Source organism: Panthera pardus, unplaced genomic scaffold (assembly GCF_024362965.1).
Source record: "Panthera pardus isolate Hobbes unplaced genomic scaffold, ASM2436296v1 HiC_scaffold_2, whole genome shotgun sequence".
NCBI lineage: Eukaryota > Metazoa > Chordata > Mammalia > Carnivora > Felidae > Panthera > Panthera pardus.
In genome coordinates this window covers 85,480-104,716 of record NW_026526765.1, presented here as the reverse complement: position 1 = coordinate 104,716, position 19,237 = coordinate 85,480, and the positions used below count along the sequence as shown (strand labels likewise).

At 56.7% G+C, this 19,237-nt stretch overlaps 2 protein-coding genes across 5 annotated transcripts in view; both read right to left on the bottom strand.

The window, feature by feature from the left end:
• Nucleotides 1–3,676: 3,676 nt before the first annotated feature.
• Nucleotides 3,677–8,687, bottom strand: LRRC14B (leucine rich repeat containing 14B). 2 transcript variants are annotated; one of them, XM_019438296.2, is made up of 2 exons: nt 7,431–8,687; nt 3,677–4,820 (listed from the first exon to the last, which is right to left on the bottom strand). In XM_019438296.2, exons 1-2 carry the CDS (start codon nt 8,318–8,320, stop codon nt 4,178–4,180), a joined length of 1,533 nt encoding a protein of 510 aa, XP_019293841.2. In that variant the 5' UTR covers nt 8,321–8,687; the 3' UTR covers nt 3,677–4,177. The 2 variants fall into 2 exon arrangements, with proteins under 2 accessions (XP_019293841.2, XP_019293842.2); XM_019438297.2 differs by having other exon boundaries at nt 3,677–4,661.
• Nucleotides 8,688–8,809: 122 nt separating this feature from the next.
• The window catches only part of PLEKHG4B (pleckstrin homology and RhoGEF domain containing G4B), an 87,505-nt gene continuing 77,077 nt past the window's right edge, over nt 8,810–19,237 (bottom strand). For all 3 annotated transcript variants that reach the window (XM_053906826.1, XM_053906827.1, XM_053906828.1), the window contains 8 exons: nt 18,376–18,465; nt 18,068–18,298; nt 16,709–16,879; nt 15,930–16,110; nt 15,254–15,361; nt 14,756–15,016; nt 11,469–11,605; nt 8,810–9,761 (listed from right to left, as the gene is read on the bottom strand). In XM_053906826.1, coding sequence (XP_053762801.1) covers nt 9,756–9,761; nt 11,469–11,605; nt 14,756–15,016; nt 15,254–15,361; nt 15,930–16,110; nt 16,709–16,879; nt 18,068–18,298; nt 18,376–18,465 — 1,185 coding nt within the window. In that variant the 3' untranslated portion in view covers nt 8,810–9,755. The remainder of the gene's footprint in view (nt 9,762–11,468; nt 11,606–14,755; nt 15,017–15,253; nt 15,362–15,929; nt 16,111–16,708; nt 16,880–18,067; nt 18,299–18,375; nt 18,466–19,237) is intronic.

The following is a 19,237-nucleotide window of genomic DNA, read 5'->3' as shown; positions in this document are numbered from 1 at the left end:
TTTGACCTGAATGTCCCCAAAATGAAACAGTGCTATAGATTAATCCCACTCAATTTATGTTAAACATGCCTTCCCCCCCCTTGTTAAAGTTCAAAGAGACAGATCAGAATTCTTCCACGTATTTCTTTGTGTGTTTACAGTTGTGTCTGTCTATAACGTGTATACGGGCTGGCAGAGGAAGTTGTTGATTTCATGATGACAAAGTAATTCTGCAAACGCACCAACGATGCGTAGTTATGACAGGGAAGTCTTCACCCAAGAACCTGTGTGTTTTTGAAAAGAGAAGTTATATTTAATTAAACTACGTAATGGAGGGGCGCCTGGGTGGCTTGGTCGGTTAAGCGTCCGACTTCGGCTCAGGTCATGATCTCAAGGTCTGTGGGTTCGAGCCCCGCGTCAGGCTCTGTGCTGACGGCTCAGAGCCTGGAGCCTGTTTCGGATTCTGTGTCTCCCTCTCTCTCTGCTCCTCCCCTGTTCATGCTCTGTCTCTCTCTGTCTCAAAAATAGATAAACGTTAAAAAAAATAAAAAAATAAATAAACTACGTAATGGAGTATTTCTGTGTGGGATTGTTCAAAGGTCTGATGGCCGAACAGTTTACCAAGATCATCTCTTTAAGGAGAGGGAGGAAAAGTTTGTCATTAGTTCCTCCGTTTTAGTGTCACTTCAGGAAAGCCGATCTGAAGTAGACACGCGGGCACTGGTAAAGACTCGGCCACGGCGTGTGCTCACTAGGCTATCTTGTGAGGGAGCAGGGGACCCCACCCAGCTCAGCCGGAGCTGGAGAGGCCAGAGAGATGTCACAGAGCTTGCCGGGAGGGCTGTGCGCAGCCAGAGCCGGGCCTCCGGATGTGCCCGGCCCCGCCTAAGTGGGCTGTTGCTCACCGACACAAGGTGCTCCTCTCTTCCAGCAGTGACAAAAACAGCTGCTCCCTTTCTCTCCGGATTAGGACTCTGGCTGCAAGTAACAGAGATCAATCCAAGCTACGTGAGACAGTAACAAGGGGGTGGCTTACTCGAGGACATGACACAGAACCCTCAGGGCAGGAGTGGACAGTGCAGGCCAGTCCCTCAGAGAGGAGCCAGAAACGGCACCTGTCAGCAGCCTTGGCTCAGTGGCTTCTCTGCTTCGCGTGTGCATGTTTGCTTCGGTCTTTCTCTTCCGGGGCCTCCTGAGCTTGCGTATTACCTGTTCTATTCCCGTGCGTGGCAGTTTGGGAACTGGGGGGTTCTATGCTCCTACGGCATTCGAATGGAGAGGGTGCAGGGAAGTCAAGGTGTGTGGCCTTTGTTAACGTCAGAGGAAGTCTTGACAAGAAAACGAGGCTTCGTGTGCCAACCATCGACTGCCTCTGCGGCAGCTCTGAGGGAAATCCACCTTCTGCAGACTCCCTGGCAAGTCAGGGTCTTGTCAGGGTGCAGACTGCAGGGAAGCATCGCGTCTGAGCCCCTCCCGCAGACTCCCTGCCCCCGCCACTGGCCAAGTCCCTGCTCCAGGGGGAAATGGTTGCACCTAAGAGGACCTGGGCTTCATGGCGGGGCGGGGGGGGGTGCGTCTTAAGGGTGGGGCAGGGCACCCCACCGTGGGGGACTCCCCTGTATCCCTGCGTATAATGTCCTTGCAAGGGCACTGGCCGCTTGTGGGCAACCTGCGGCCAGTGGGGGATGAGTGCCAGGCTGCCCGGAGCCAGAAGCACAGAGGCTCATGGAAGCGTGGAGGGGGTGTTGAGAGGGTTTATCACATGAGGGCAGATGCTGCTGCCTCCACTGAGGTGCTGAGAAAAGGGCTCTGGCACCACTGAGTAGCTCGGCAGTGCCTGCTGCCCACAGGCCAGGGCTGCTGTTGTAAGTGAGGCCCACTGGTGGCGGTGATGTTGTGGGTGGGTTTGGGCCCCAGGCTGATGGCATTCAGGACTGGCAGGGGCAGGTGGGTGGAATCACTGTGATGGGCATCAAGACCCAGAAGACAGCCTTCACCCATAGGGAGCTGCCGCGGTGGCCAATGATAGAGATGGAATCATAGGGTCTAGTGGGTGGCAACTGATCAGGGTGTTGCTCAAGCCACAAAATGAGATGGAAAGAGACAGCGTCAGTGATACTAAGAGCCACAGGCTCACGTCTCCAGGTCTTCTGGCCACGTCCCCCGCACAGAGGGTTCCTTGGATCAGTCGATCTCTCCTCGTCTGGAGTGTAAAACTGGAAAGAAACATCTGGAACAAAAGCAGGGTAGGAAGGACCAAGTGGAAGCCCCTGAATCTGCATCCCCTCTTTGCCAGGATAGGCAACAGGAAGCAGCGTTGACTTCCTGGAGGATGTGCAATGGTTAACCCACCACAAAGGACTTGGGGGGAGCAAAGACCATGTCCCTGATGTCCTGGAAAGACGTTTCCCAGTGTCCATCATGGTCCTCACACTGTTCCTGCTTAATTCAGGTGTCTGGCCCCTAGGAAGACCGGGTAGATTTGGGCAGTGATAGGCCCCTAAGCTTCACCAGGAGGAGAGACAGTCGAGCTGCCATGTGGTACCTTCGCAACCTCTTGACCCCCGGCCCTCTGCCCCGCTCTCCACCTGCGTGATGAGTTTTCTTGTCCCCACAGTTTGCCTTTGGGTTGGAGCCGTGCCCTCCCCAGCATGAAAAGCACAGGGATGTGCCTGGGCCTTGGCAGGATTCCTGTGACCGACATCACATGGGCATCGTCAGAGCCTCTGATTCCCAGGCTGGGCAGGTGAGGCAAAAACCCATCGTGGCCAGAAATGGCACTTTCAGGGTTGGGGCCCAGCAGGTCCACAGGAACAAGTAAACGACAGGCACCACGATGGCACAGGAGGCATAGGTCCTGCTTGGCTGCTTCACATGCTTCAGAGTTGCTCTAAATGTGCCTCCCACCCCCACCATCCTCTTTGGCTTTTATACGTTCGTTCTTCAGGGGCACCAGGAGCGGGAGCCATCAGGAACATTCACCACCAGTAGATGCCTGCATGCATACCTCCTGCTTCAGTCACCACAGCATCCCTGGGCCCATCTCCACCACAGCTGCCCATGTACATGCTGGGTCCTATCCTGCCAGCCACAGACAAACAGTTTCAATTTATTCACTCTTTAGAGTTAGAATGAAATCACTGCAAAATTTTGCTCTGTGACTACCCTCTTTTCGAGACCTTCTTAAAATAACAAACTCCATGCGCCTGAAATAGGGTTCAGAGACTTTGCCAGCAGGATGGACCTGTGGAGATGGCCGAGGGTGAGCAGTGCAGTGAGGGTGGTGGCTCAGAAAGCAGATCTGAGGGGCAAGGGGAGTTAGACGTCACCTCTTCCCTCCTGCCCCCTTGTTGGATGTCCTCCTTTCCTGAAAGACCCGGGAGGAACCTTATTGCCTTCCTCAGTAAGCAGAATCCTGAGACAGCTGTCACTTGGGAGCCCCGCTTGGTTGTGGAGAGAAAGGCATGGGACATACCTGGACAGGGACTCACCGGCGGGGAGGAGGGACCTGCTGTTGGACACAAGACAGAGCCTGCTCACACAGTCATTCAAACCCCCATTGAGAACTTGGTGGTTATGGTGTGAGGAGGTGTGGCCCCATCAAGCCCTAGCCTCTGTCTTGAGAAAACGTTTCATTTTCATATTCTTAGATACTTAAAAAAATACAAATTGCGTTGAAATTAAAGCCACGTCCGAATAAGTCACACTGCTGTTTTATTAGTATGTAATCATCCTAACACTCAGCCCTTCGTATGAGTCAGATCTTAACAGAAACTTAGCCCCGACATTGTAATTAAGCATTTAGGCATCAGGACTCAATCACTCAAACCACCCAGACGTGGTACAGACAACCTGTTCTGTGACAGGTTCTGGTGTCTTCCTGGCCCTGGCCTGATGTCTGGGCTCCCTCTCCTTGCTCCCATCCTGCCCAGCACTGCTCCACTGTTCACCACTACCACGGTGGCGGACAGCTCGTGGGTCCCCGTGGAGCTCTGACACCAAAGTGGCCTTGAGTCACCTTTCCTGGAGCCAGAGTTTCCACTCCTCTAGTGCTTAATGGATGTCACACACGAGTTTCACTAAGAGATGCTTCAAATCGTGGTGGCCGGGGAGCGGATGCCCAAGCCTGCTGACTCAGGATGCCCGGGGTGTCGTGCAGCTGAACTACAAGGCCCCCTTTGGCCTGCTCAAGGGCCTACTACATTTGTTCCAACGCTCTAGAAAAGTTTTCTAGAGCAGTTTTGAAAGCTTGCAGCAAGAAAGCTCCAAGTTCATTGCTTGTTTCTTGGATATCTGGGTCAAAACTTCCAAAGAGGGGCGTGCAGACTTGGATGTCCCCCCGGCCAGCCCTAAGCAGCACAGCCCGGAGGTCCTCAGCAATCACATTGTATTTCTGCTGGTCAAATTTGGACATGGCCAGCTCATCCTGGGGGTAGGCGGTGCCCTCAGGGTAGCAGTCCTTGGGCACCGGGAACTCTACGCACCGAAGCTTGGGCAGCTCACAGAGAGCCGTGAAGAGGCGCCTCAGGGCCCGGGCCGACAGTGGGTTCCCCAGGAAGCGAAGCTCACAGAGCTCGTGGCAAGGGCTCAGGGCCAATATCAGCATGCTCATGTGGCTGTCTTCGATGCTGCACTCCTCCAGGGTGAGAATCCTCAGTGTCTGGGCGGCCCGGCCCAGCAGCCTGAAGAAGGTTGAGGGGAACAGGCTGAACAGGCTGTGCCCACTGAGGTCCAGCACCTCCAGACACATGCTGTGGGCACAGTCTGCCAAGAAGGCCATGTCCGCGTGGTTCAGGGAGCAGTTGGCCAGGTCCAGGACCCTCAGCGGTGTCCTCAGGGGGCTAGGGGCAGGGCGGAAAAGAGCACAGGTGAAAGGAGATCCCCGCAAGGAGCTCTGGGAGGAATAAAGGTGAATTCTATCTCATGGGTCAGCAGACCATGGCCCAAAGGCTGAATCCACTCCTGCCTTGTTTTATTCAGCCTAAGACTAAAATGGTTTTTACATCTGTAAACATTGGAACAAATCGAAAGAAGAAAGATACTCTGTGACATGTGAAAATAATATGAAATTCAGTTTTCAGTGTCCATAAATAAAGTGTTGTTAGAACTAGGGTAATTCATTTGCCTGCTGTCTGTGGACAGTTTGGGGCTGTGATGGCAGAGCTGAGTCTTGAACCAGTGGTGTGACCAAGTGTAGAGAAGAATTAACTTAGCCCAAGACAGGTCTGGCCTTTGTCATCAGTTCCTAAAATGTTAAATCTGTTTTGTCAACCCCTCACTGTGTCTGCTCATGTACTTGCCGTGGGGCAGTGAGGTGCACGTGAGCTGGCACAAAACAGCTAGCTTCACTATGAACAAAGAGAGGAAGCCCTCACAACTTTAAGGTGGGGAAGGGCCATGGAGCCATCTAGTCCAGCCCTAGCCTTGCTGGGACCTAAAGACCCTCCCGTGTTCTAATGTAGGTGGGGTAGGTGGCCTGGCATCAGCAAATGCACAGCTGGGGTAAACCCTGCTCTGGTGGGCAGTTCTCAAAGTCAGGAAGGGCCCTTGCACCCTGGGACTTGTGAAGAATGCACATTCTCAGCCCACCCTGCCCGGGTGATGCTGGGCCTGGGTCTGGTGCCATCAGGCTGAGCACTCAGTGAAGGAGAGTATATGGGGTCCTGTTCTCTGCCACCCCTCCTGCCCCCTGCCCCTGCACCTGTACTTCCTGGGTGCTGAGAGCCCACCATGCTTGTCCTTTTCCTGGCCCCTCCATCCAGGTCTATCGTGTGGGCCAAAGAAGCCCGAGAAGCCCTTGTGAATACGAACGTGATCACATCTTCTTCCTGCTCAGAACCTCCAAGGACTTTCTCTCTTCCTTTCCTCCCCTCCCCTACTCCCCTCTCTCACACGGTCCTGCCTACCAACCACAACCTTCTCCCTGCGGATGCCTGATCCCTCCATATTACCAGCTTGGGCCCTTTGCGCCTCTGTCCAGGCCACTGCACAGTCTGCCTATTCGATGCTCTGGGTCTCTGCTCAAAGTCACGCCAGGGAGTGAGCCTTCCCCGACTACCACCACCAACAACAACCCCGCCCCCCCGCCCCCAGTCTCACACTTGTTTAGCCTGACACACGTCATGCTGGGACCTCCCTGGGGCCTCACCAGGCTGTTGACAATCAGCCAGACTGAAACACACATGGGAGCACGTACTCTACCAGTGGAGGGTCAGAGTGTGGTGGGAGACGGGAAAGCCTGTCAGGGGCTGAGCTAGCAAGATGGCCCTGCTGGGCCGGTGATGGGTCATCTGGCTTGTGGAACCAATTTCCCCCAGTAGCAAAGGCACATCCAGGCTGAGGACCTAGGCCAGAAATGCAGGACTGTCCTGAGGGTCTCAAAGAGACAGCCACCATATATATGCCAGAGTTTATTCATACATGAGCTCAGAACCACCCTTTCTTATGTCAGGAGACTGGGGACAGGAGGAAAGGAGGAAGGGAGCCCTCATTTTTCTCTCTCTGGAAGACCTGGGACAGAAGACCAGGGATGGGGGGGTCTGGGGTAGGCAGGGTGGAGGAGGAGGGTTAGGAAAGAGAAGGAAAGGTGAGTGCAGCCCTTGGCCAGCAGCTTCTGGGGTTCCTTTGTATAGAAGAGAAACATCTGTAAGCCAAGGACTCCCTAAACTAGAAGCCACATCTTCACCCCCACTGGCTCAAGAAAGAAGTTTAATTTTCTATGTTCATGGCCAGTCACCAACCAGGTGGAACCCTGACCTTCCTGGTGCTCCCGCCCTTGTGTGGTGTCCTCCCCTCACGTGGATGGACCCACGGACTAGCTCCAAACCAACAAAGTATGCAGAAGTGTGGACACATCGGTCTCAAGAGCTTCTAGCTGGGTGACCTCTGGTTCTCAGATCAGCCTCTCTGTCGTGAGGACTCCCAGCAGCCGAGGTGCAGAGGCCACCTGCCAACAGCCTCACACTGAACTTGGAAGTGGATGGCCTAACCCTCCCGGCCCACCAAGCCCTTCAGAGGAGACCACAAAAGTAGACCCAAGTTGTGCTGGGCTCTGATGGAGCTTGTGGCCCACCATAGGCCAGTGTGGGGGTAATTTGTTATATAACATAGTCACTTGTACGTTGCTTGTTTTGCTAATTTTCTCTTCTGCCCACTAACCAAAACCAGTCCTCCTTGAGTTCCCTGTGTTGCCAGGCTACACACAACCTAACCCCCCTGGGTCACACGCCTCTGTCTGTGCCCTCCTGCCGCTCTGGGCCCTCACAGAGTAAAGATGGAGGGAGCCGGGAAACTTGTGCCCTTGTAAACTGCCAGGTCCCATCTGCAGGTCTCTTGTGCATCTTCCGCCTGGCCGCTGAGAGGGCCCTGTGTCACCCAGACCCACGCTGAGTAGCTGTGAACAGAGACACCACTAACCCGGCCTGCCCTCCGTCCTGTCACCCCAGACTCACCCAAGCAGTTTCCGAATCTTCCCTGTCAGGGTGGAGAAGGCCACGCTCAGCTCTGTGAGCTGGGTCATCTGGCTGAGCTCCCAGGCGATGGAGGTGAGGAGGGGGTCCTCGCCGTCGGGGGTTGGGGTGCTGGTGGGGGGCGCATCGAAGGCCTTGGCAGGCAGGGTGAGCGAGGCCAGCTGGGGGAAGCCCACCTGGGCCAGCAGCTGCTGCACGTGTCCCGCATGCAGCCGCACATTGTGCACCACCTCGAGCCTGCGCAGCTCACCCGGCCCGGCCAGGCGCAGCACGTGCAGCAGCTGGCTGGGGCCCAGGCTGTCAGCGCGGAAAGAAAGGCAGCGCACACGCAGTGGGGCAGGGCCTGATGGCCCCAGGGCCTGCACCACCACCTTGAAGTTGCCCTCTGTGACAAAGAGGTCAGCAAAGACCTGGATGGGGCGCTGGGCCACTAGGGGCTCTGCCTGCAGCCGGCAGCAGGTCCTGGCCAGCAGCTCCGTGCGGCCCCACCTGCCCAGCGCCCTGCCACAGGGGCACTGCTGCACCTGCACGTCTCGGATGCCTGTGAGGTCTGCCACCCGCAGCCGCCTCGGGCCGCCGGCCCGGAGCACGTGGTCCGCGAGGCCCTGCACACAGGCCTCCAGGCAGGCCCGGCAGGCGCGGTCCCGCAAGTCCTCCGGGGGTTCCGAGCGCGGCCCGAGCAGCGCGCTCAGCCAGAACTCCTCCAGCGGCCAGCGCTCCAGCAGGGTGCGGATCACCTCTGCCTGCTCCAGCAAGTAGCTGGCTTTGAACAGGAGTGGGTAGAGATTGTGGGCCACGCCATCCAGGCTCTGCTTGGCCACCTGGGGGTGCGACACCAGGGCCTCAGCAGAAATGAAGCGTAGCGACCTCATTGTGCCTGCCTGTGGCGGCCCGAAGGCAGGACGGTGCTCTCCCGTTGCGATTCTCCCAAAGATGGGTGCCCTTCTGGCTTATTTTTAGCTGCAGCTGCTGCGAGCAGCTCGCCTTTGGGCCAAAGGTGGCGAGCGGGCCCTCTGGTCATCTGACAGCTATTTTGGTCGTGGGTGCTTATTTGCCTCTGGCCCTGGAGGCGTCTGCCAGTGGCCAGCCTGTCCTTGGAGCGCTCAGCTGGTGAAAGCAGAGCTGCCCAAGTGCTTGGCGAAGTAGCACCGGGCCCCTGAAGACTGCCGCCCGTGCCCACCACAGGGGGGCCCGTGCTTGGGAGCTGCAGCGGGCAACGTGGCCCTGGGCGTGGACCGGGGAGACCCCAGACAAAGGTCCCGCTGCGCATGTCCCCGCAGAGTCACGGGAGCCAGGCTCCCTGGATGACGCATGCTGGTGACGTCCCTGGGCACAACAGAACCAAGTAAGAGCACCGTGTCTTAGAAAAACAGGTCCCATTTATTTATGTTCCTGGAGTTCGGAACAAGTCAGCACTGAAACAAAGTAACAATGGAAACAGCTCAAAGCAGCTGGGAAACGCAAAGTCGCAAAGTCCCTCTGGTGTGGACCCTGCCTGTCCACCCGCCCCTGTTCCAGGTGGCTGGTCTGGTGGTGCTGCCGCCTGGAGAATGGGGGTCTCGTGGGGAAGACACCTGCAGCAGAAAACTCACTGAAGTCTTCTGTCTACCTAGGCTTTCCCTGCTTATTATTATTCTGCTCCATTTGGAGAGGGGTGGTCCTCTTGGGGCGCTCTCTACACCCCAGACCTCAGGCCTAGCTGCTGTGCCCTCCCCCCAACCTGGGACCCAGGCCCACAGGTGGTGACTGGCAGCCCCACTGTCTACACATGCCTTGCTAAAAAGGAAAGAGAACCAACATTCCAATTATACTCAGAGGCACCCTCTGTGTCTGGGACACATCTCACTGAGGGCTACTCCAGGGGACTGTCGCCCCTGGGCCTGTGTGGCCTGGAACTGCAGGAAACAGGGTTGCAGAGGGCCCACCTTGCTCTGAGAGACCCCAAGCCTGCCTGGACCTCCCCAACGGAACCAGGGGTCCGTGTGTTTCCACCCCAACCTTGGCACAGCCCTCGGAGCACAGGGGAGTTCAGAGCAGTGCGGGTGTGGAGATCTGGGCCGGCTAGCCCTCTGAGCCTGTGGACTGGGGTTGAGGAGCCCCAGAAGGAGTGGAGGCAGGCCAGGTGATGGCGAGGCAGGCAGGGCCCATGGCGTGCTGAGGGTGGGGTGGCCAGCAGCTGCGGTAGGGGTGCATCAGGAGCTCCCAGCATGAACGCCTCATTCCCAGACCTCAGGCACAGGTCTGGGCCGAGGGTCCTCTGCTCCCTCTGACGGGGATTCTCCCTGGGCTGAGTCTCATCCAAATACCTCACAGCTGTGGAAAGAATGAGGGTGGTTACTCGTACCCCACAGGCCTCCCCCCAATCCAGCTGCTTGGTGCCCGAGGCGTGGACAGCACAGAGTCCTTGTCTGGGAGGTGCTGCGCGAGGCCTCGTACCCTGCAAGGTGCTCTCAGACTCATGGACACACATCCGTTTTTAAGAAGCACTTGAGGGGCCCCTGGGGGGCTTGGTCGGTTAAGCCACTGACTCTTGGTTCCGGCTCAGGGCGTGATCTCATGGTTCGTGAGTTCGAGCCCCACATCAGGCTCTGTGCTGACAGTGTGGAGCCTGCTTGGGATTCTCTCTCTCCCCTTCTCTCTGCCTCTCCCGATTGTGCTTTCTCTCTCTCAAAAAATAAATAAGTAAACATTAAAAAAAAAAAAAAAAAAGAAGAAGCACTTGGGGCCAGCACTGGCGAGGTCAGGGCAAGGCTCAGGGCACGGGCTATATGAGTGGGTGTTGGGGAGGTACCCAGTTCTCAGAAGGGCAGGGTGCCAGGTTCCCCAGCAGCTACTCCAAAGGGGTGTCCGGGGGTTGGGGCAAGTGGGAGTGGTCCCCATCAGCTTCTGTGGCCAGGCCTCTGGGCCTGGGTCTGCGGGCCCTTTCCTCTTGGAGGAATGCCTGAGCTCTCAGAAATAGCCCCACGCCACCCTCTTTGACATGTGGTTCCCAGGGGTACAGGCAGTGAGGTCCCAGGGAGGTTGGTCCAGGAACAGAGGTAACAGGGGAGCAGCCTCGTTGGCCAGGGTGCTCCTCCCGGGGGGCTGTTAATGTCCGGCCACGTGACTGTGTGTGGGAGCATATGGAACAAGGCGGAGACACCCAGGCTCCCTGGCTGGTGGTGGCGTGTCCAGCATCTGAGGGTGACAGTGGACGAGAGAACCCTCCCATTACTTCAGGGGAAGCCGGGACAGCCCCACACCTAGGGCCTGCTTTGTCTGCCAGTCAAACCGCTGTCAGAAGGGGAGGCAATCACCGATGAGAGCCCAGGTCACCGGTCATCACCAGCAATCTAGGGCGCGTGGGCCAAAGGCCTGTCTTCCATACACTCTTGGCTCAGCATACCCTCAGACTGGGGGACGGCTCTCACAGAGCGGGGGAACGGGGGGGATGGGGGTGTCTCCCCAGAACTGGGGGACGGTTCTCACAGAGTGGGGGGAATGGAGGTGTCTCCCCAGAACTGGGGGACGGTTCTCACAGAGTGGGGGAATGGGGGTGTCTCCCCAGAACTGGGGGACGGTTCTCACAGAGTGGGGGGAATGGAGGTGTCTCCCCAGAACTGGGGGACGGTTCTCACAGAGTGGGGGAATGGGGGTGTCTCCTAAGAACTGGGGGATGGCTCTCAGGAGTCGGGGGGAATGGGGGTTCTCCCAGAACCAGGATGGTGCTTCCTGCAGTGGATAGGTATATGACCCGGGGCTGGGTGAAGGTTGGTTGAGAAGGGCTCTGTGTCTGAGTGGCGCCCCCACTTCTTGCCCTGGTCACCCCAGTCCTGCCCTCTCCGGGGCGATGTGCCTGTGTGAACATCCTGAGCGGCGTCCGGGCTCTCCTGTGCTGCCAACGGTAGCCTGGCGCCCCTGCTGACTAGGACAAAGAGCGGCCAACCCTTGAGCAGGAAGCCCCACCAGCAGGGTCCCCAGGCGGGTCCTGAGCATGCCTGGCAGGCCTCTCACAGGGAGGTCTCAGGAGAGGGTACTCACGGTTGTGGTGAACTGGCTGTGGAGCTGCTGCTGGGAGCCCCTCCTGGGGACAGCAGGGCAGGTGCTCTGGGGGCCCTCCTCAGAGAACAGCCCTGGGAGCCTGAGGCCACCGGCCCCCAACGATGTGCACTCAGTCACTGCAAAGAGGGGCTGGGTTAGGGGTGGCTGGCCCCCTTGCCTCTGCACGCAGCACTCAGGGCCCCCTGAAGCGTGTAAATAGAGAGTGAGGCACGTGTTATGCACGCAGAGTTATGACGGGACAACTGTGAGGCTGGGTCACAACAGATGGGACAGTGCTGCCGGAGCAAGCGGACACCCTTATGAGCAAGTGTCTCCTGACCCTGCTTTTCTGAAATCAGAGAAGACAGGGAGGGAGGTGCTCCGGTGACCTCTCCACCAGCAGGACGCCTCTGGCTCACATCAGTCAAAGGGGAAAAATAAAAAATGAGGCCCAAGAAGGGCCACACGGCTTAAATAAATAGGACAGGACGAGGGCTCGGCCCTAAAGGGCTGCTGGGGGCCCGAACCGTATCACCACAGGCGGAGCCACGGCCACGGCCCTGCTGCATAGGCACAACCTCCGTGTGGCCGGTGTGGGCTTTCCCACACACTTCTGCGTGGGGATCACAGGGCCATTTCTGCACAGAGCTGACGACGGCTGGGCAGAGCCCTCCCGCACAGACTCTTGCCTGAGTCTTACATCGCAGGAGAAGAGAGCCCCACCTCCAGACCTGGGCTTCACTGGGAGATGCACCGGCCCACATGGGAGCTAGGGAGGGCGGCACCAGGAAACCGCAGTGGCTGTGGGCTGGCGACGTGGGTGTACCCCCAGCCACGCTCCCTGTGGGCCCGCCCAGAGCACAGGCCCAACGAAGGTGGCTGCTGCTGTTCTGAGCAGGTGCGGGGCACCTGGCACACCTGGGCACCCCCAGCAGGCTTCAGGCACGATGCCTCCATCTGGGCAGACATGCCTTTGTGGTCAGCGGTGCCCTTGGAGGTGTTGTCATGGTGGCACAATGGGGGCTTGGGAGGACGTGTGTCCCAGGCAGTGTCGCCGAGGAAGGGCCTCACTGGGGCTGTGGGAAGGATTTCTGTGGAAAACCAGACAACTGTGACCCTCCACACCATGTGTGTGGTGATTCCCCACACACAGGAGACGAGAAACCAACCACCGTGGGCCCAGCCAACACACCCGTCCCTCCACGTGGAGGCCGGCGCTCTCAGAATGCAGGCCTCCCAGTGCGCCGTCGGACAAGGGGGGGACCCATGTGGGTGGCCGTGAGGCCCGACAGCATGGACACGGTCTGCACAGCACACGTGTGTCAGTCACAGAAGGCTGCTTGTGCCCCGTGCATACTCCTGTGGTCACGGGTACGCTGAGCCTCTGTCCCTATTTTCTCGTTAGTCTTTCTGTTCTCCTCCTCTTTCTACATTCTTTTGGATCGAGCTTTTCTTAGGGTTCCATTTTATTTCCGCTGTTGGTATATTAGTTGCAAATCTTTGCTTTGTTATATTAGGGGTCATTTGGGGTTATAATGTATACCTAACGACTTACAATCTGTCCCTGGTGGTATTACACACCTCAGCAATCATATAGAACCACACAGCTGAGAACCGCCACATCTCCATACGTTCTATGTACACAGACACCATGGCCTCGGCGTGTTAACCCCGTGTTCTCTTGACACTGTGCTGTTCAAACAGCCACTGTCTCTTACAGAGATTTAAACAGAAGAGCCCTCCTTTCTTCAGCCTTTGTCCCCCCCCCCCCCCCCCCCCCGTGTCACTGCCCTTCTCCTTGGAGTCTGCTGGTAAGGAACAGTTACAGCTTTCATATGCACGAGCATGTTGTTTCGCTTTGTTTCACTATTCCTGAAAGACACATCTGTCACGTTGAACTCGATGGTTGTCAGACAATGCCAGCCCAACGTGTTGTCCGCCGTGAGAAGTCCCTCTGCACAGAACACGCCGGCTCCCCTGGCTGCTTTCAAGATGTCTGTCATCACTGGGTTTCCACAGTTTACAACGCGCATTCTGTGTGCTTGGGGTTCAGGGGTCTTCTTGGGACCTGGGGTTTACACCCTTCATCAAGTCAGGGAAATATTCAGCCATTGTTCCCTCAGAGTTTTGTTGTCCCTCCACTTTGGGGACTCTGGTACGTGTTTGTCAGGCTGCTCGAAGTTGTCACACAGCTCACTGCTCTTTTTCCTTGATTCTCTGTGTCATTTTGGACAGTTTCTACTGCTACATCACTAACCTTTTCTTCTGTCAAGTCTTACTTTCTGGCAACCCCACCCAGTGACATGTTCACCTCGGGCGTTGTGGCCTTTTATCTTGCTAAGCTTAGTCCACCCTATCTTCCCTGTTGTGACTTAACGTGGTGGACAGCAGAGACACAGGATGACGGCGTGACCACCAGGATCGGTGATTCTAACAGTCACGTCAGTTCCAGCTGACGTTGCCTGATTGATTACTGCCCTTGTCGTGGTCTGTCTCCTACATCGTTGCAGGCCCGGTACGGGACAGTGTGAGTCTGCCCTGCTGGCTGCTGGATGTTTCTGTGACCCTATAAACCTCCTTGAGGTTTGCTGTAGGATGCAGTGAGGTTACCGGCAAACGTCTTCCATCCGTGACGTGCCGGCAGCTCAGCAGCAGTTTCAGTCCAACGCCCTCCCCTGAGCAAGCCCTTCCGAGGACCTGCAGCCGCCCCGGGATGGGGCTGCTGCTGTCTGTGCCGTGGGAGGCTCTTTAGTCCCCCAGAGGTTCAGGCCTGGGCGGCCTCCTCAGGTGCGGTGCTGACCAGCACTCTGCTGGGCCCAGACCCTAGAGGGCTCACACTGCATGGGGCGCCGCTGGTCTGTCCTCCTCCACTGGGGGTCTGCAGGCTCCCCTCACTGCACCCCTCTCAGGGCAGAAATCGGACCAATCACAGGAATGTGTGACATCACATTCCTGCCTCTCAGGTCACTACCTGTGGTGCTGGATGTCCTATGTCTCAAAATCTTGATTCTCATCTTTTGTCTGTTTAGGTTTTGTTTCGTCTTGTTTTTGTTCGCTTGCTTGTTTTAGATCTGTCCCCTATTACCTCATTTTGGGTGGAAGTAAACGTTTTTGGTGTTTGTTTTTTTAACAAATTTTTCTTTATAAAGAAAAATCAGAATGCGTTTGAAAACTTTTGGAAGTACAGAGGAGCAAGGGAGATCAATGAGCCCGTGAACTGCCCCCCCACCCCCAGGACCGGCTGTCAGAGGCCGGGGCGTGCAGGCTCCAGTGCTAAGTACACTCACTCATGGAAGGCTGGCTCCCGGTCTCCTGCTCCAGCTCATCTTCCTCCTCGAAGCAGGTGCGCATGTCGTACGGCCAGGGGCAGGAGGCAGAGCTCCGCAGGGCTGGGCTGGCAGTGGCATGCAGGCCCGGTGGCCCCAGGGCAGAGGAGGACTGGCTGCCAGAGGAGGAGGTGCTGCTGTCTGAGATGGTAGAGTGTGGCCTCTTAAAGGAGGTGGCGTGGTCACAGGGGGGCACGGCTATGGGTGCTCGCGTCCATGACTCTGGAAGGGGACAGAAAGCAGGTCGGTCCGGTTTTGGCTCCAAAAGCGTAGTCCAGACTCGAGAATGAAATGGCCATCTGAAAACTGACCAGGTCCCTCTCACTGCAGTCATGTCAGGCATGATGTGACCACCACTCATCCAGCCCACTGTCCTGGCCCTTGGGGCCCACAGTCAGCGCCAGGACCTGAGTCTGAGTCAGCGGAACAGAGTGAGAGTGAGGGCTGAGGCCACATTACCTGCCCCCTTCTTGACGGCCCGATCACTTATGGCTGCATCGCTGGGCTGGATGTCCACGAACGGTTTGGTGCTCATCCCCATTGACACCATTTCCTGCATTCTGAGCTCTAAAACAGAAGCAGGTAGGACATTTTCCAAGCAATGGCTTGGCTTTGACACCACACCTGTTGATGCTCTGCACCCAACGCCATCAATCCAGACCAGGAGCATGTCGGGCAGAAACCTAGGTGGGGTCCTGGCACATGGAGCATAGGGCCTTACAGAAGAGGTCCCTCACCTTCAGGGAGACAACAGTGTGCTATCATCCAGGAGGGCATGGTGCTTTGTCATGACATCTCTGGAATTGCCGTGGTGTGGGGACAGGGGTCTTGTTTATACATGAGTAAAGGGGAAATACGTGTTTGTGTGCTGATGGAAGGATCCAGCCACTTCCACATAAATGGTGCTGACTGAAGGGGCCTCCCAGGGGCCACCTGGGCCTAGAGCTCTCCAAGGGCCACCTGGCCCAAACTGGCCCCAAGCACCTACCCAGGTCCAACCCCCTAACCCCTGACCGCAACCCCTGACCCCATACCCCTGGCCTGAACTTAGCCCCTAACCCCTGGCCCCAAACCTCTACTCCAAGGCCAGACCCCTAGACACAGAGCTGGCTCTGGATAGCCCTTTTTTGCCCACCTCTGTTCCGCAGAGCCTGCCGCCACAGGATCTGCCCTATCGTGTGGGTCCAGGCTGTCTTGACCTCTGCAGAGCTGGCCTGGAGAATGTAGGTGTCCTGGGATTTCCGCCGTCTGCGGAACCAGATCTCAAACCTCAAGCCACTGTCTCCGACGTTCTCCGTCATCCCAATCTCGGCTGTCTGCACCACAAGCAGTGAGTGGCAGCCGCATCAGCAACCATTGATCCAACTGACCACTCCCCGGCTGACTGACCCCAGCACCTCAGTGTTGGGAGTCTCTTCACCCAGACATCAAATGGTAGGGATGAGGCAGGCCTGGCGCCCAGTGGATGAACCGGGTTCCAATCATGTGCAATGGCTCCCTCTTGGGGCCTCAGTTCCCCCACTGGAGAAAGGAAGGCCAGACTAGAAGGTTCTGTGGTTGCCACACCGGATGGGACTACAGAACCCTCCCTGATATGCTCCTTGGCATGGGCAGGTAAGGCATTGTGGTTGTGGGACCCTCTCAGGAGCTCAGAAGCTCAGTCAGGTGAGGGCCACACCTATAGACATGCCAAAATCTGAAATGGAGTTTCCGACTGAGGAGACTTTTTCCAGCCACTGAACCAGTACATGGAACTATAAAGGACAAGTGTCTCCTTGCAGTTTTTGAAGGTCTGAGGTTTTCGAAGCCCAGACACAGAATCACAGAAAACAACAGATAGCACGTGTCCCTGCTCACACCCAGCAGACCAGGACCTGACACCCAGCGGCGTCCGGTGAGAGGCAGGCGTGTTACCTTGAAGGACTGTTTGTACATGTAGGTGTCGTAGCCTCCATCCACCTTTTTGGTCTTGCTAAACAGGATGAGGTCTTCAAAGAGGAAGACGTGCCTCAGATACTTTTTCCTTCCACAGCAGACGATAAACTCGTCCTGGCATCTCAGCTGCCCCTGCTCCTTCAGATTTACCTGCAGATGGAACCAGCCTCCCTCAGGGACAGTGGGACCTGACCTGACCCCACCTCGGCCCCCGGAGAGGGGAGAGGGGCTAGAGGTGAAATTGATCACCAACGGCCAGTGACTCAATCAATGAGTCCTATAATGAGGCATCCATACAACCCCAAAAGACAGGCTTTGAGAGCTTACTGCTTGGTGAAGAGGTGAGACGCTCAGAGGGGGCACAGAAGCTCTGCACCCGTTTCCATGCACCTGGCCCTGTGCCTCTCTTCCATCTGGCTGTTCCTGAGTTGTGCCCTTTACGGTACACTGGTGAGGTCATAAGTACACTGCTTCTCTGGGTTCTGACCTTTGCCACAGGAAGGGGAGCCCTTCACCTGTGGGGGTCTCATGCTATGTCCAGGCAGATGGTGTCAGCATTGAGTTGAATTATAGGACATCCAGCTGGTATCTGAGAATTGCTCGGATGTGTGGGGGAAAAACCCACACATTGTAACTGGTGCCAAACCCTCAGGGTCGGGGCTCCTGCTAGTCTGCGTGGCTGAAGAGGCAGGGCAGGACGTGGGCACATCCCTAGCCAAGCCCACGCACAGGCCAGCTCACCTTGCAGGTGCCCAGCGTTGGCAGTAGGAGGACATCCATATGGGTGGTGGCCTGGGGGCTGTGCTGCATCATGGTGGCCAGAAGGGCCCGCGCTCAGATTACTGCTCATGAAACTCTTAGTGCTGTTTTTAAGCAGGGCACCCACATTTTCATTTTGTGCTGGGAATTCTGGGGCTGTCCCTCTGAATGTCAGACATAAGGGGCTCTGCCAGAGAAAGGGCTCCTCTTCTGCCTCTGCTGGTCCTACCATGCTACTGTGGTGGGGTGGGGCATGGATGCCGGCCCTCAGCACTCCAGCAGAGAGGCTGGCAGCATGGGACGAGCCAATGTTGGCTTGCCCCAAGCCCGATGGCCCACATTTCCATGCATCCAGTTGTCCTCAAGGAGCCCTAATAAACAGATGGCCTGCCATTCACACCCTGCAGCTGCTGCTCCAGTCACCTGGACGGGAAGCCGCTCTCTGCTCCCCTCGCCTGCCAGCCTCTTGAGAGTTCTCAAGCTTCGGGAGACTTCCCCAAAGGGAAGCGGATGTGTTCTGACACCAGGCCACATCTTTCCTGAACTCATGAGAGCCCATCAGGGCCTCAGGGCACTTACATCACAGCCTCGGACCGCATCCATCGCCAACAGGTCGTTGCCATGGCGCAGCTGGAAGCGGACCACACCCTCGGCAGCCCGGAGCTCGCCCAGCTCCTGCTCCCAGGCAGGGCAGCAGCTGGCCTCCCTGGCCAGGTCCTGGAGAAGCAGTGCGTACTTGCCCATACGCTGCACGGGCTTCAGCAGGTAGGAGGCCAAGTTCATCTTGTCTCCCAGCTCCCGCTGCTTGTCCTGCAAAGGCCAGGGTGAGAGGGTCAGCCCCTGGGCCGGGTGGGGGGCGGCGCGGCTCGCGGGGTGGGGGGGGTGACCTTGAAGAAGGCGTTGCCGTGGCTGCAGAGCAGAGCATCTGACCGGGGCTTGTTCTTGCTGTAAAGCGCGTACATGCCAAACTGTTCCTCCTGCAAAAGGGGAGGGCACCATGCATCTGAGTCGGGGGCTGGGGTCAGAGTCTATGCCTCTCTGCTCACCCTCCGTGTTCAGTCCCCCTGTGGGCGTGACAGAAGGAGCCTCGGTGCTGCACTACAATCTTCTAGGCTTCCCAGCCTGCGGGGCCTGCTTGGCTCGGGGCCAGAGTTCTAGAATCGGTCTTTACCATATAGGGTTTGGGGGAAGAGGGAGAGGGAGTCCTCATGAGGCTGGCCTGGGAAGGGGCATGGAGAGCCTTTGTTCATTTAATGGTCAAGAACCAAAGTTGTGTCAACCGGTAAAATTCTCACCGTTGTCGATCATATAAAGCAACAGAGTTCACCTTACGGCTAAAAGCACCTTCTTAGAAATAGCTGAATTAAAAATAGAACTATCCTACGACCCAGCAATTACACTACTGGGTGTTTATCCAAAGGAAATGGGAGTGCGGGTGCGAAGGGGCACATGCACCCCAATGTTTATAGCACCATTATCAACAGTAGCCAAAGTTATGGAAAGAGCCCAAATGTCACCTGACTGATGAATGGACAAAGAAGACGTGGTATATATACACAATGGAATGCTACTCAGCCATCAAAAAGAATGAAACCTTGCCATTTGCAACAATGTGGATGGAACTAGATGGTATTATGCTAAGTGAAATAAGTCAGTCACAGAAAGACAGATATATGATTTCACTCATATGTGGAATTTAAGAAACACACCGGATGAACATGGGGGAAGAGAAGGAAAAATAAGATAAAA

Excerpts from the sequence above, each read along its gene's own strand:
- LRRC14B (XM_019438296.2), bottom strand. The coding sequence starts at position 8,320 with ATGAGGTCGCTACGCTTCATTTCTGCTGAGGCCCTGGTGTCGCACCCC. Across the intron at positions 4,821-7,430 it reads AAGATTCGGAAACTGCTTGG|CCCCCTGAGGACACCGCTGA; the intron begins GTGAGTCTGGGG and ends CCCTGCCCCTAG.